General features: G+C 32.3%; 2 protein-coding genes and 1 pseudogene across 3 annotated transcripts; all 3 read left to right on the top strand.

Annotated features, from left to right (window-relative positions):
• Positions 1-328: 328 nt before the first annotated feature.
• On the top strand, positions 329-7,437 carry LOC114398186 (glycosyltransferase BC10-like). 2 transcript variants are annotated; one of them, XM_028360356.1, is made up of 11 exons: positions 329-1,013; positions 2,178-2,253; positions 3,206-3,306; positions 3,548-3,619; positions 3,912-3,993; positions 4,111-4,191; positions 5,083-5,121; positions 5,352-5,417; positions 5,963-6,112; positions 6,865-6,993; positions 7,118-7,437. In XM_028360356.1, the coding sequence occupies exons 1-11, from the start codon at positions 883-885 to the stop codon at positions 7,139-7,141; spliced, it is 951 nt and encodes a 316-aa protein (XP_028216157.1). In that variant the 5' UTR covers positions 329-882; the 3' UTR covers positions 7,142-7,437. The 2 variants fall into 2 exon arrangements, with proteins under 2 accessions (XP_028216157.1, XP_028216156.1); XM_028360355.1 differs by having other exon boundaries at positions 331-1,013; positions 2,140-2,253.
• A 3,400-nt stretch (positions 7,438-10,837) lies between these two features.
• Positions 10,838-11,851, top strand: LOC114399022 (galactinol--sucrose galactosyltransferase-like). Its single transcript, XM_028361117.1, has 2 exons — positions 10,838-10,909; positions 11,147-11,851. Exons 1-2 carry the CDS (start codon positions 10,868-10,870, stop codon positions 11,723-11,725), a joined length of 621 nt encoding a protein of 206 aa, XP_028216918.1. The 5' UTR covers positions 10,838-10,867; the 3' UTR covers positions 11,726-11,851.
• A 3,289-nt stretch (positions 11,852-15,140) lies between these two features.
• LOC114400355 lies at positions 15,141-16,710 on the top strand (annotated as a pseudogene).
• The last annotated feature ends 131 nt before the right edge of the window (positions 16,711-16,841 follow it).

Below are 16,841 nucleotides of genomic sequence, written 5' to 3'. Positions count from 1 at the left end.
GTTTTTTTTAATATGTCTGAGAACTCCCAAATCCCAATCATCAAGGTACTAATAAAGCATAAATGAGTAGTATTTTGTTCTCCAGATTCACACGCAACTTGAGAAAGAAGTAGCACCTTTACGACATCTCAACTGTATGTTTAAGATTACATAAATAATCAAATTTTGTTATGAATTTTTAATAATTTTTTTATATTTTAAATATTTGATATATTAAAATTTTTATTTTCAGAATTATTGATCGATGATGTTAGAGAAAAATAATTTATAAGATGGCACAACACATAAACTCAAAACAAAAGTACATTAGAGAGATTCATAACAAAATTCTTTCATTTACCTTAAACAGCCAAAAAAAAATTAATAACCATTAACCAACTAACCTTTCACTTTTAAGTCCTACCACTCAATAATCTCTTAATCTTCTTCATTTCTCAGTTTCATTTCCAAATAGCATTCCTTCAGCAGGAGAGAGAATCTATAAGCTTTTTGCTCATAGCCTCACAAGCACATTGCTTCATCTTTTTCCCACTGTTAGTTGGTTTGTATTGATTTCTGGGTCAGTGTAGCTTTTTTTTTTTTTTTTTTTTTCCTTTTGCACGAGTTTGGTCAAGTTTCCAGTGAATTTGTTAGGTGTGTGGGGGGTTTTGTGATTATTGGGTTGCCATGGATCTGGTTGGATCTTCTGGTTTTGAGTCCTACAAGGTCCAAGTGAAGGTCAAAGTTTCGTTTTTTATGGTGTGAGTGATTCAGCTGCTGAATGAGTTTGAAACATGAAGCGTAATAAGTTGGTTCAGCACAAGTGGAAGAAGAAGCTTTTTGCTTTGATATTGGTGGTGTTTTGTCTAGGAAGCTTGTTGTTTATGCAGACACGTTACCATCATGTTGCGGGGTTGGTTTCATTGCAACACCGTTTTGTTTCTGAGCCTGAGGTTCAAGGTCCCAAGATTGCGTTTCTCTTCATTGCACGGAACAGGCTCCCTTTGGAAATGGTTTGGGATGCATTCTTTAGGGTACTTTCTTTTCTCTTTTAGTTGTTATTGATCTCTATATCTTTGGGATCAGCAAGGTTTTAAATATCGGTAGCAGTTGCGTTGTGGTCGCATTTGTTGATATTGCGGCAAATTGCGGACAAAGGTGGCTAATACGGTCCCAATTGCGGTCGTTGGCACTTAAAAAACCTTGATATTGCGGCCCAAATCATGGTCGCAGACCCCTTTTTTTTAATCTTGGGAATTTGTAGTGTATGCAAATGACAATATAAAGAGTTTTTACAGTGTTATCTAGTTACAAATTGTCATGTATGATAAGTTGGTTGACTTTTATAATAATTAGTTTACTAATGATGATTTCTAATTGATTGATAGTGTAAATATTTTCTACATTGATAGTGCATAGAAGGTGAACTCTAATTTGCTTGCTTGTGTGTGTGTGTGTGGAGCTTGTAATTAATAGGAGGTTTAGACGCTAAAAAGTGGGGTGTATAAATTGTTTTTAGTTTCAAGATTTAATGATTAATTGGAACATATGCTTGAATTACTAATGGATAATTCTTGGGAGATGCTTTATTCTTGGTAATCTGTCGGTGTTACTTGAATGCACTGTTGAGAATAGAAGATGTTAATTTAGTAGGTTCAATAATCTATTTCAAATCATGATGTGCATTTGGCAGTCAATCATTAGTGCAGTCGCAATCTATACAGGTATTTGGGATATTAAAGGCAAGCCTAGTAAGAGTAGCGCCAGTTATTTACCTTGCTTATCGTTATAACTCTTTTCAAAATTAATGTAAGTTTGCATAACTTCTTAATAATAATAATATCTCTGAAACTTTGGTTTTTAACCGTGCTGAATGGCGTCATGTAATCTATGTAGCCGACCTCACTTAGTGGGATAAGGTTTTGTGTTGTCTCTGGCTAAATTAGTTGTTAAAGTTGTTGTCTCTTTTCTTCTACAAACTGTGGGAAAGTCATACTTTTTAAGTGTTTGTAATGGATGAGTTGTTGTAGATCTTCCCTTTCATGTTTTGAAAAGTCATGGCTGATGAACATGTTAATTCTTTGTAATTTCATGGAGTGCTTCTTGTTTACTATTGAGGTGCAGTGATGCTTATAGAAACATTTGTGCTGTTTTCTTCAGGGAGGTGATAGCAAATTCTCAATTTTTGTACACTGCAGGCCTGGGTTTCTTTTAAACAAGGCAACAACTAGATCACCATATTTTTTGAATCGTCAAGTTAATGATAGCGTACAGGTTGCTCTTCTCTCTTTGTTTCCAACAGGGTCTGTTTATGTTTATGATCCACGTCCCATGTGATCTGTTATGTGGTGTTCATATTGATAAGTTGCTACAATTGACTTGGTGTGCTTACCCACTGCTTATGTTGTAACAACATTCCTTTTGTGAATTCAAGTTTGTACTAACTGTGAAGTTTCCTAATCCATTTAGTATGTGAGGCCCATAGGGAACTATGTTTTGCCTTTTGATGATCTAAAATTCACTTGCCTGTTTGTTTATCAAATAGAACACATGGTAAATAGAGTAGTTAGTGGAAATCAAGGTCCTCTATCTGATAAAAAGAATTAATTGTTCTTTATTCTCCTCTTTCTTAACTGTAGCTTTAACACAAGGATGAATTATGATGGTTTAAATTAAAAGGATTTATACATAACCATTCCTTCTGTTCTGTGCTGAGTCTTTGAAGCAAATTTTACTGAGAGGGCAAGTAGATACCCTAGTATTTTAGACATGATTTTTTATAAAAATGTGAAAAGGTATAACTCTTTTACTAGGGATAGAATTAAATGCCCTAGATATTTAGTTATCCTTATTGGTGTACTTGTTTAGAAGTGTATATTATTTCTTCTCTTTTAGAGAGAGGATTGGTGATTAAGATGCCTTATAAGAATGATTTTTTTCTCTAAAAGTTAATTTTGAATTATTTTATTCTATTTTACCAAACTGTTTAAATTTTGTCAAGAAATAGTTGTTAGTTGTTACAAAGTTGCAATCCCATTTTGTCCAAAAAATCCGAGCTATCTCCTGTTTTTAATTGTTTCTCTAAAAGTGAACTTTGAATTATTGTATTCAATTTTACTGTACTGTCTGAAAATTTTCAGAAAATAGAGCTTAAAAAGCTTTAATCCCATTTTTTCATGTCTGTCAGCTTCATGATATTTATTTAGTCCATGTGATCTATTTCCAGGTTGAATGGGGAGAAGCAAGCATGATAGAGGCTGAGCGCGTTTTACTTAGGCATGCGCTTAGTGATCCTTTAAATGACCGCTTTGTTTTCCTCTCAGATAGGTGAGGGTATAAATTTGTTAACAGCTATAAAGTTTTAATCCTTTTACTTTTGCCTATCATTTTCTGAACCTATACTATAAGTACTCACCACTTATATATATAGTTTTGAAAGTATGATTTCTTTATATAGTACTTCGGTTAGCTTAATTATTTGATAGAAGAAATTACATTGATGTTTCTCACTTTCTCTATTTTTGAGTCTAGCGCCTCATTATATTTCAGTCGATTGATCTCTTTTCAGCTGTATACCTTTATACAACTTCAGCTATACATATGACTACATCATGTCAACATCAACTAGTTTTGTCGACAGGTGAGGATACACACTTGTCTTATGCTTCAGCACATTGGTTCTGTAATGTTACCCTTTTTGTCTCTTTCAATTTTTATCATTTGATGACTTAAAACTGAAATCTCAAATTTTGAAAATTACACCTCTAACTTCAGTAAGTGAAGTTACTGGTATATTATGTTTGTTCTGAAACTACAATTCCTCATATAACAAATTTTGAGAGGTTAGATTTGCTAAAAAGAGTAACTTTTAGTTAAATTTAGTTATTTATTTGCCAATAATGCAATTGGTTTTGACATTAAAATGTGAGCAGCTTTGCTGACACGAAAGAAGGCCGTTACAATCCAAAAATGGATCCTGTTATTCCTGTCTATAACTGGAGGAAAGGATCTCAGGTAAAGGTCTAATGTAGTTCTTAGTTTACTGTAAGTTCATTCCGGAGCTTAAAGTACATGGCATACATTACCAAATAATTCATCTTATTCCTGTCTTATTTATTTATTCTCCTGCAGTGGGGTGTTCTCACCAGAAAGCATGCCAAGGTTGTAGTGGAGGATGAAACTGTCTTTCTAATGTTTCAAAGATACTGCAAGGTAATGGGCGACACAGTCTATTATAGTCCGTCTTTTATGAGTGGTGTCACATGCTTCCTTTAAAATGTTAGACTCCTATAAAAAGAAAGTTATACATCAATGAGGTGATGACATTAGAAAATTGTTGGGTAATCAACATTAAAAATAATAATAAACACAAGAATTTAGCGTGGTTCACACCTTTTGCTTACGTCCACGGAACCGTCTCAAAAAAGTATTTCACTATCACAAAAATGGTTACAAGATTGTAACCCATCTCAAGTAGTGTATCACTCTACAAACCCGAGTACCCTACTCAATGGTTACAAGAAATGATAACACTCTTACACAGACACTTTTCTCTCAACAAAGTGACTTTGTTTCACAATCTTTCTTCTCACACACTTTCTCTTCATGTGTTGTGTTTCTTCACTAATTTTCTTCTCTATTTATAGTGAAGATTTTCACCAACTATAATAAATAAGCTTTCTCTTGGAAGTTGAAACAAAAACAAGTTCCAATGCATCCATTCAACTAAGGTTCATTTAGTAAAATGTAATCTTTCACTTTGCATTTAAACTACCTAAACTTTAGTGATAGAAAAATTCAATTCTGAATGTACATACACCTTATCTTTTGGCTTGAAACTCTACAAAAATATGCCAAATTTGGCAAGGAACGTTGTAGGGAGTATTTCTTTTCTATCTTTGTTCTTTCTTTTTCATCCCTGAGGGTTTCCGCACTTCTTTTATCATTAAATGTTATAAACTCATGGATGGCTTTCCATGCATGTTTTGGGTCATGGATCTTCTTTTTTTAGTATTTAAGCCAATCATCTTTCATGTCTCATTCATGCTGACAGCCTTATTCGTTTCTTCTTCATTTCTCTTACCTATGGATTTAATAATGCAGAAAAAGCCACTACCAGAATTTTGGAGGGCTCATTACATTGTAAGTGCTCTATCTGGAATTATGCATGTAAAAATTATTTATAAATGTTCTCTTTTTACTATATTAGCTTCAATCAGAAACTTTTAATTTATTTATTGTATTCTGCTCATAAAATGTCATGAAGTAATCCAATATTTGATTGTGAACTTATGTGATGTCAATTAGGTTCTTGTAAATTATATATTTATATTAAAGTAACAATTTTAAAGTATATTTCTTCCTTCATGCAGCCTGCTGACACATCTAAGGTGCATAACTGTATACCAGATGAACACTATGTCCAGACATTACTGGCTGTAAGGATCCTTTTCTTTTTCTCCCTTTCACTCTTTCTATGTCTGGGTGCATGCATGTGTATCAGATACAAGACTGTGTGGATCTCGAGAAGAGAGAGAGGGGTCCTGTAGATTTTGTTATTCACTGGTTAACAATTACAGTGTTGACCCTATCTCCTATCCGTGTCAATCACACTTTTGGCTCAACAATTTGTTATGGCATAATTTATTTTGCTAAAATTTTGATGTCAAGAAGAAACTAATTTTGTATACTTTTTTGGGACTTCTAATTGTATGATTTGGGTGACACTAATGTGAAACTGGGATGATGATTGTCTGTTACTGTTTCTAGATGTTTTAAATATTGAATTAATTACAAATTTACATTACTGCATTTCTTTGAAGTTAAATAAAGCATCATATGAAAGATGGCTACAGAAATTCAAGCAAGTTTGTGACTTCTGATTTAAACTGTGTTGAGGCTTGTTTAACATTACAAGTATTTTAATGTGATCACTATGTTAGTTTCAATTTACTTATTTGAGTGTTTGCCTTGCCAAATATAGCAAAAGGGCCTTGAAGAAGAGATCACACGAAGATCATTGACACATACTTCCTGGGATATTTCCAACTCCAGGGAATATGACCGCCGGGGATGGCATCCAGTGACTTACAAGTACTCAGACGCTACACCTATGCTTCTAAACTTTATCAAGGTTTGACCTCTACTGCCACTGCAAAATCACCCTTTTTAATCAACTTCCATTCCATGATCACTTTCATGCATCCAAAAAGGGATAATATGTTAGGTTATTTACTATTTGACTTTATAAACAGTGATTGCGTTAGCATCTGAAGACATTCTCAATGTTTTATTTTATCTCTATAAATACGAATTTGTTGGAAAGATATTGCTGGGTTGTAATCATAGGGAACCCCCTAATAGAGCCTAAAAATGAGTTCAAACTACTAAAACTACTAAGTCATCTACTACATATCAGCATATACACAAACTTAAAAAGAATAAGGTGGGTTTTTTTTTTGGTGAATGGAAATTTTTGTTTTTGTAAATGAAGCAAAGTAATTCCGTGATCCTTGCCCTTATCAAACCTCAATCTTATTCTGGTTTTATCAACCAACTAACTGAAGCCAATACTCTGTTAAGAGCAATCAGTTTTTCATGTATCGCCAGTCCAGCAAGAGATAATATAACATTGCCTAAAACATTCAAGTAACTGGACAATTATCAGTAGTTGCAGTTATGATAATGAACTGAATATACAATAAAACTCAAAAGTTTGGGTAACAGGAAGAAGGAATGTGCTGAAGAACGTAAAGAAAAAGTTTACTTATCATTGAACCATACTAAGACAGCAAATGCAAAGATGCTGCATTCTTCAACATAATTGACTCAGTTTGAGACAAGCATATAAAGTAAACATGTGCAAGTTTGATGATTTGTTTGCAGGAAATAGATAATATTTATTTTGAAACCGAATACCGAAGAGAATGGTGCAGCAGCAAGGGTAAACCATCCACTTGCTTCCTTTTTGCAAGAAAATTCACTCGGACTGCTGCTTTAAGGCTTCTTAATATGGTAAGTTCATGTATGCTTTATAATTTTCTTGAAGAGTAATAGTGAGCTTTCAAACATTTTTTACGGAAACTGTGGTCTTTTTAGTATATCTTGTTAATTATTTTTCTGCTTTTTTATTGTACAGTCTGTTCTGGGAGTGTTCAATTAAGAGAACAAAAGACTCATTTTCAGAGACTGATACAGGAAAAAAATACACTTAGCAAAACAAATAAGAGTATTGGCACCATAATGATATGTACAATGAGTTGTATATTTACAAATTTAACAGTGCCTGTGGTGTACATTTAGTAAGTAATTTTTTTTTCTTTCAGAATAATATTGAGAAGTAGGGACACTTCTAAATAGTGGTTACGTCTTGTTGAAATTGCGTCAGATATGTCCATGTCAGATATTGTATGGACACCTCAATTTTTTTAATTGTATTTTATATTTTTTGTACTTTTATTTTTTTTAAAATTTTATATTAATACTGATAAAATGCCACAATAAATAGACAATTTTTTTTGTATTTTTTTTATGTTAATAATGACTCATGCACATTTTTTAAAAAAAAATTATCTATTTTTTTATTTTATGTTAAATTTTAGATTGATTTTATGTTATAATAACCATGTTGAGTCTTGTAATTTTAAAATTTATTGTATTTATGTATTCTTATAAGATATGTTAAAAAGATATGTGGAGAATAACTTTTTTCTTAAAACGCGAGGATGGGGATAGCAGAAACGTAGGTGAAGTAGCAATAGCCCTAAACTAATAATGGGAACAATGAGGCCCAGATGAACTTTTATTTGGGTTGCTTAGCATTCTTTGCAAAGCTCCAATCTCTTAAGTCGGGAGAATATATTATTTTTCATGTCAACCTTTTTAAAAAATATATAGTCTATACACTTCTCTCTAAAGAAAACATACTCAATATATTAATAAAATAAATTATTTTAACATTTTCACTGAATCATTATTATATGATAAGTTTGTTAATTTTTATAATAAATATTTAAAAATTACTCTAACAATGATTTTTATTAGTTAACAATGTAAATTTTTTTACACTAATAGTGTCTAAAAAGTAATTTTTTTATTTATTTAAATTTATCAACTTTATTTTTTAGCAATTGTTTCAAACTTGTCCGTGTTCAATTTCTTAAGTAATTTACATTTTAATTATAGAATAATGATTAAAAGTTATTTCAATTTTTTTTTACAGTTTCAAAATTTTAATTCTTGAAAAACAAGAAAATTGCCTTGTTCAAATGGGAATAATTTTGATATAATAACTAAAAAAAGAAATAGTACAGTTCGAAAAAAATAGACCATATAAAAAATTAATGTCCCTTAAAGAAAAACAAATTAAGACCATGGTTCTCTATTAGGCTTCGTTTGCTTGTGCTTTGAAGAAATTAAGAAACTTGAATCATGCACTTTCTTATGTGTATGCTGCATCTCTCATTATTCAGTAAAAATATAATAATACTTTTATTGAAATTTTCACTTCGTATCTCTCAATCCTAACACCTCCTTTTTCCTTTCTCTCAACATGCGATGACATTCCTTCTTCGACGGCACACCCACAACGACGACATCCTTTCTTTGATGACACACCCACATTGACGACACCCCTCCCTCCCGCAACGACTCTTCCTTGCCCCACCCCCTCATTCTTGCACTCCCTCATCCTCTTTCCTTCTTCCATGAAGGTAAGTGACTCCTTCTCCCTTTATCAAATTTAATTAACTATAAAAAAAATTCTAAAATGGCCTTTTCATAAGCCAAAATACTTTCGGAATGATCTTTCTATAAGCAAAAAATGTTTCTAGAATGGTCTTTCTATAAGTAAAAGGTTGTTCTAGAAGCATTTTTGTTTAGGGAAAAACCATTTTGGATACAATTTTTTAAAAATCCAGAGCAACATTTTCGAAAGTGTATTTTGTAAATTCCATAAAGGGGGTTTCGGAAAATCATTATTATACTTGTGAAAAGCTCATTCCCAAAGCAACAACTGCAATTCGGAGTAACCTTTTCAGAAGCGTATTTTGTATCTTTTGAAAAGGACATTCTAGAAAGTACTATTTTAGCTTATGGAATAATCATTTTGAAAGTAAAAATTACAATCCTAAATAGCCTTTCCGGAAGCATATTTTTATATTCCAAAATGGTCGTTTTAGAAGCACTATTTTTACTTACAGAAAAGGTGTTCTGTAAGATTTTTCCTTCCCAAAGGATAATTCTGTAAGAGTATACATACCCTTACAGAATGTCTATTCTAGAAACAAATTCAAAACTCAAAATAGGAAAGCTAATTTCAAGAAGAAGAATTGAATTGAGTTGAGAAGAAGAGAACAACAAAAAGGAGAGGATATGGAGTTGCTAGATGGTGGAGCCCATCTTTATGGTGTCAACAATCTAACAATCTTGTTGGCCGAAAAACAAAAGGTCCCAACAATCTTTAAAGTACTAGAACTCTAGAAGTGTCCGTGATCTTTGAGTTGGGGTCAGTGAAGAATTAACAACTCACCTTTATTTCTTAGTGGGTCATCGTCCATCAATTTAAGCTAATTAACCATTACCTTATACTACTATAACATATATTAATTTTGTCATTTAGTAAGGCTCTTTAGTTGATACGTTCAACAATTCATGCCACGTTACTCGCAATAGAATGCAAGAAAGGGAACACGCTATTGAAGGTTTTAACTGTCAATTGTTATTGTCATTGTCATCTTTTCAAATGATCAATGTCACTCACTGTGCATGTAACCTTTTCCCACCGGCACTTGCAATATACATAACATAACTGTTTTATCTCATCCAAATATTGGAATGCCATGTGCCCCTACCCTACATTGAGTTTCTTGACTATTGACTCAACAACTGTTCTCAACGTACACTAACGGCTTCAAACTAACCCTCTCATCCTCAAAGCCACATGCATTATTTTTTGTTTTTTTTATGAAAATCTAGATCATATGTTTTGTTCTATTTCAACATCAAAATTAATTATTATCATAAGTTATTGCGGAAACAGTAAGACGAACCTTTCTCTTGTTCACATAATATAGAATCCTTGACTTCCTTTTTTTAAAAGATGAAGAAACAAAAGCATGCATAGAATCCTTGTACAATGAATAATGTTTTACAGAATAATTATTATAGTTAGTAAACAAATGTGAAGTATGTGGAAATTTAATTGCATGTCTCCAAATTAGTACACTCCTCCGTATTCTCAAAAGCTATAGATTTGAAGGGAGTGTTTTGTTGGTTATAAAAATCCTTACTCAAACATAGTTATTTTTTTGTAAAAAATACATATATTTTAAGTCTAATTTATGTCATAAATTATAGTTTGTTGGATCTCAACTAATCATTTTTTTATGAAAATATTTATTTGTATATATTTATGAAATAAGAGAGTTTTTTTTTTATAAAAAAGATTAGAATAATAAAAATAATATATTAAATTCTTAAAACTTGTAAACTCTCCCCATTCTTACTCACACATACATTATTTCTTGTATCTAACTCTTGAGTCTCACTAATGGCTCCAAGCTTGAACAAGCCTTCACCCGTGACAAAGCAACTCAACCCTAAAAGTAAAAGGCCACGTCATCCTCTCCCAATTCCTCATGCTCCAATCGGACCCAGCATACGTTCTCTTCCAATCCCTTTAGATTCTCTTTGAAAAACCTTACACATAAGCACCTGAGAAAAAAATAAAATAAAAAGTTAAAATGATTTAAACTTCTCCCATGTGCTAAAATCAACCTATATATTTAATTTTTATAAAAGTTAATTTTTGTTTATAGGAAAAATCCAATTCATTTTACTTCCTGAATTTCTTTCTCTTAGGGAGAAGTTTATCAGCAAAGGACCTTAAATGTTAACGATGAAGAAAATGAGCAATAGAGCTTTTACCAAGGTACTTCCAGATATTTGCTATGTTTCTATAATGATATTGCTTAAAAGCAAATTGAACATTTACCACTGTCAATTGGAAAATGCATTTTACACTATATAAAGAAGATAAAATACTGAGACATAGAGATAATTGTATGCAATAGTATTAATTATTTGATGTTCAAATAATGAAAATGGTGTAAAATACTACTACTGAGACTAGAACCTAACATTATTGTGAATTTGCTTTTTGATACAGTACACTGGAGTTATTGGGGTGTTTAACTGCCAGGGAGGAGGTTGGTTCCGTGAGATTAGGTCCAACAAATGTGCTGCTGAGTTTTCTCACAGGGTATCAACCAAGACATTGAATGGGACAGTGGAAAGAACCCAATTTCCATTGAAGTGGTGCAACTTTTCGCCTTATATCAGCCAAGCTAAGAAACTCATCCTCTCAGCACCATCTGATGACAGTGAAGAGATTTCCTTGGAGCCGTTCAATTTTGAGCTTATAACGGTTTCCTCAGTGACTGCCTTGCGTGGCAAGTCAGTGAAGTTTGCTCCTATTGGTTTGGTGAATATGCTAAACACTGGTGGAGCAGTCCAGTCCTTGGCTTTTGATGAGGCTCAGAATTTGGTTGAAGTTGGTGTAAGAGGCACTGGGGAGATGAGGGTCTATGCCTCAGAGAAACCAACAACTTGTAGAATTGATGGCAAACAAGTTGATTTTGAATATGAAGGGTCCATGGTCAAAATTCAAGTACCATGGCCTGGTTCTTCAAAATTGTCCACTGTCAGTATGTATTATGAGCCAGGGAGAGTGATTTTTTTTTTTTAATTATTGTTCATAGTGAATGATGTCAAGGGGCTTTTTATATCCCTTACTAGTATGTTTGAGAACTTGCTTTTCTAGTTTTTCGCTCAATGTTGAGGGAAGTAATAGGGTAATATGATAATTGAGTAAGGCTCAACTTTCTTTTCTATCCAATTAATGTCAATATTTTTTTAGTGTACTTTGTTTCTCCTTCAAGCACTTTTGTGATTAGTCATATTGTCACTATTGCTCAATTTTTTACTTTAAATTGAATCAATTTGACGAATTAAAAAACTGATTAAATTTTTTTTATCTATAAGAATTAAAGAGAATATCAAAAGATTTATAATAACTCACGTATGCTATGCTGTTTAATCAGCTGAGTTATATAGATTTCATTGACAAAATCTGATTGAATTTAAGATGTTACGTGGAGAACAAAGAAATAGCTTCTGTAGTTTTATAGTTTGGTATCACAAAAGAGGGTTGATATTTAGCGTAAGTAATTAACTAGGAAAGAACAAAATCAAGTAGGAGATGATTATAATAAGAGGCCTGAAACTGTTGGATACAAAAATCGATCGTTGCTTAATTCCTTTGGTGCCAAGGTCTCTGCCTAATCCCCTCTCCATTCCCTACTACTCAGTCCATCTTCGAGCTCCATATATGTGGCAGTTATCAAAGGACTACGTACCCTTAGTGATTCTAATTGTTCAGGAACATATTGGACCTGTAAAATAGCAAAAATTGCTAATTTATCCCAAATCAAAGAATGAGATGCATGCTACTATGAAATATATGATACATTTATCCAAGAATCTCTCCAAATTCACTTACAAATTTGATTCCAGCGGCATTGAAATCAATGAACCCAAATTCACTTAACAATAACAACAAGCAAAGCGACAACTCATTCATAATCTATATCTTTGTTTTCCATATAATTTTAAATTCAATCAGTTACTTAATTTGAATTAATTTTTTAATCAGAATGATTCAGTTTTAAAGTGAAAATTGATCAATAGTGACAATATCACTCATCATTTGGAAGATATGGAGCCCAAAAGTAAACGAAGGAGATCCTCGGAACGCCTCCTTACCATTGACATCAGTAACAACTAGCAAACAATTAATTTGTAATTGCAAATAATTTTGATGCTTGGTGTGAGACAATATAATTACCAGCAAGGTAGTTGAATCGGAAAGCCTATGTATGGAATCGTGAATCAAATCATGAATCATAAGATATATGATCAATAATATATATACTTAGCAAAATGAAAAACACATGTGTTATCTTATTTGTGTGTCCGTATTTTTATTTGTTAAATTTGATATATCAAAACATTTTATTTTATCATGCTTTAACATTTATATTAATTTTAGTTTAATATATATTTTTAAAATATATTGAGGAAAAAATTATTAAATTAAGAATAAAAAAAAGTACAGATAAGTAGAAATAAATTAATAGTGCTTCAAGATTAATAAACATGTCAACTTAACATCTTAGATCATACGAAACAAATAAAACATGGGAAAGGCAGTTATACATTGTAGTGCTTCTATTTCTGCTAGTGGTTATAAAATTTATTCCATTTTTGACATTCTTCCTCACATCTATGGTTGTAATTTTATACAATTCAAGGTTTTATTATATATGTACTAAGAGAAACAGACACTACAACGGGGTATTTGCATTTCTTTTTATGCTAAATTTAATATATTATCACAATTTTGACTGCACTAAAATTATATATCCCATTTTTATTATGCTAAAGTTGCTAGTAACAATTTATCTTTAATATATTGACTTATATATTAATTTTGGTTTAATTATTTATTTTTTCCTACTATCCATGCAATAATAAAGAAAAAACGGTATAGAGAAAAAAGAAAATAGTGTTGCATTGCTGAATATACCTAACATTGCATGCGTATGTAAATATAAATTAGAGATATGTATATATTTTACTTTTTTTTTAGAAGATGTATATGTTTTACTTAAAAAAATGTAAATATCATTATCACTTTTTTGTAGTAATATTAACACTGATCTCGTAAGAGATTAGTGTAGTTATCTCTCCCCTCCAAAAACAAAAATAACATGATATTGAGGCAAAAATGCAAGCTTTTCTTTATGTTCTTTCTCCTTCTGTGATTCTGCAACAATCGATTGAGATGTGGAGAATATGAACAATGAAGATCAAAGATTTTGGCATTGGTCGGAGTCTATGTTTCTACGATACAAAGAAACAGAAATGAGGGGAAAAAACGGAAATTAAAATATGATGAAGAGAGAAAAACAAGTTATAGGTTAACAGTTAGTTATAAGAATACGTACGTACGTGAACAGTTTTTGTACCCAAAACTATAGAAGAAGTTATAGGTTAACAGTTATAAAAATGAACACCTTTTCAATGATAACTATTTTTTATTTAAAGTCAGTACTTTAGAGTTTGGAGAATAAAGTACACACATCTCATACATTCATTATAATTAACTGTTCAAACCATTAAAACTAATTAAAACTGTTACACCATTTATTTCTAACAAATTAAAAATATATCACCAAAATAAAAATAAACTAAGAATAGAGCTGGTTCCAATAAACATTTTGATTCTCTTTTGTGTTATTATAATTGGATCGTGAAGGAGACACATTTGAAAGACAAGTGGAAAATTGGATCTCAGAGGGTCAAGTGTTCGATCCATAACATCACAGTCACTAACAGGCAATGTCAACGAGCCTCAACCATTGTTCATGATTCATGTGCGTGAATCGAAAGTATAATTTGTTTTTCGTTTTTGTATTTTTTTAATGATATTTAATTAACTATAATGATCTGGACTTTACAGAAATGTTCATTAAATTATAACATGTGTTTGCGCAAACTTGAAAAATATTTAAGAGCAAAATATGTTGAGGAAAAAAAAATATCACACACATACGGCAAGTCATCCACATGGGCAATATAGAATTGAGAAAATAAAAACTGACACACAATATATTATAAAGAAAATTGATCTCATAATTAACAAGAAAAAAAATCATGAATAATACTGAAAAAATATTTTCCTTAAATGGAAAAAAACTCTAAACATTAGAAAAGATCAGTTATATATACTCTCTCTAATAACTAATAAGAATATATATATATATATATGATTTTGTTATGCATCTTTAATTTTTTTTAATATAAATAAGTCATAACTAAAAATATTTTAAAATACACAATAATGTGTAACTTGTTAACACACATACTTAAAAAATAATAATAAATAATAATGTAATTTTTTTTAGCATGTGTTAATAAATTATTATTAAAAAAATATAAAAAGACAAATATATCTCACTGTAATTTTCTGTATATATTGACAAATATCACACAAAGATGGCAAGTCATTCACATTTAAAACCCTCTCTCAAATTTACGATATGGCCAACATGATTCTGATCAATGCAGCCATAACAGCATCACTCTTCTCCTTCCTATACTTGTTCCATCGTAGAAGATGCTGCAAACACCCTCTCATGAGGGACTACCCCATCCTTGGCATGTTACCATCAGTCCTCTTCAACATGTGGCGAATCCATGATTTTTGCACTGAGATTCTGAAAAAACAAGGTGGATCTGGGGAATTCAAAGGGCCATGGTTCACCAAAATGCACTATTTGATCACTTGTGACTCCCTCAACGTGCAACACATGCTCTGCAAGAGCTTTGACAACTACATCAAGGGACCCGAGTTTCGCGAGATTTTCAAACCCTTCGGAGATGGGGTTGTCACTGCCGATTCAGAGACATGGAAGTACTCCAGAACCATCCTGGCCTCCATTCCTTGATCAAACAAGCCTTCTTCCAATATTGGATCATGTACAACAACAAGGAAGGGTGGTAGATCTTCAAGATGTCTTCAATCGCTTCACCTTCAAGATGTTCTTGGATATGATCCTTATTGCCTTTCCATTGATTTTCCTGAAGTTGCAATTGAGAAGGCTTTTAACGAAGCAGAAGAGTCCATATTCTACAGACATACAGTGCCAAAGTGTGTTTGGAAGCTGCAGAAATGGCTTCAAATTGGTCAAGAGAAGAAGATGACAGAAGCATGTAAAACACTTGATCGATTCATACATGCACGTATAGCGTCCAAGAGGGTAGAGCTTTTAAGCAAGTGCAACGAAAATGAAATGGGTGAAGCTCATGTTGACTTGTTAACAGCTTTGATGGGACAAGAACAAGCACATGACGATAGATTTCTAAGGGATGATGAGTTTAATCTTTTTGTGGCTGGAAGAGACACCATAACTTCATCTCTCACGTGGTTCTTTTGGCTTGTTACAAAACACCCTTTGGTGGAAGCCAAGATTCTGGAAGAGATAAAAGATAATTTTGAGGCTAATTATGAAGGGGTTTTAGGGATTGAGGAGGTGAAAAAGCTAGTTTATCTGCATGGTGCATTGTGTGAAGCATTGAGGCTCTTTCCTCCTGTGTCTATTGAGCGGAAGCAGGCAATTAAAGATGACACGCTTCCAAGTGGTCACCGTGTGAATGGAAACACAATGATATTGTTTTCTTTGTATGCAATGGGAAGGTGTGAAGAGATATGGGGGAAAGATTGCTTGGAGTTCAAGCCAGAGAGATGGATATCTGAGAGAGGAGAGGTTGTTTATGCACCAGCTTACAAATTCATTGCTTTTAATGCTGGACCTAGAATCTGCTTGGGAAAGGACTTGGCCTTTGTTCAGATGAAGATGGTGGCAGCTGCTATTTTGCGAAAGTATCGATTCCAGGTGGTGGAAGGCCATTCTCCTACTCCAAGCCACTCCATTGTCCTTCTCATGAAGAATGGTCTGAAGGCTAGGATTATGAAAAGATTATAATTAATAAGTTTGAAACAAGAATTTCAATTTGATAATGAATGATGGTGGTGGAAGTGCTGGTTGTGTCCACATGCAAGTGTGTTTAATTAGCAGCGTATGTGTTATAGCAACGTTTTTATATGTAAGGGAGTAATCTTTTTTCCTTTTTTCCAGTGAACTTAATTATAACGTTCTATAAGATGCATTTGGATTAAGAAAACATCTACAGAAGTAAATATTATTTTTTAATTTGGTTTAACTATAAAGGAATTGAAC

Source organism: Glycine soja, chromosome 19, assembly GCF_004193775.1.
Source record: "Glycine soja cultivar W05 chromosome 19, ASM419377v2, whole genome shotgun sequence".
In the NCBI taxonomy this organism is placed as follows: domain Eukaryota; kingdom Viridiplantae; phylum Streptophyta; class Magnoliopsida; order Fabales; family Fabaceae; genus Glycine; species Glycine soja.
Note: the sequence above shows the minus strand (reverse complement) of the source record. Positions and strands in the feature narration are given on the sequence as shown.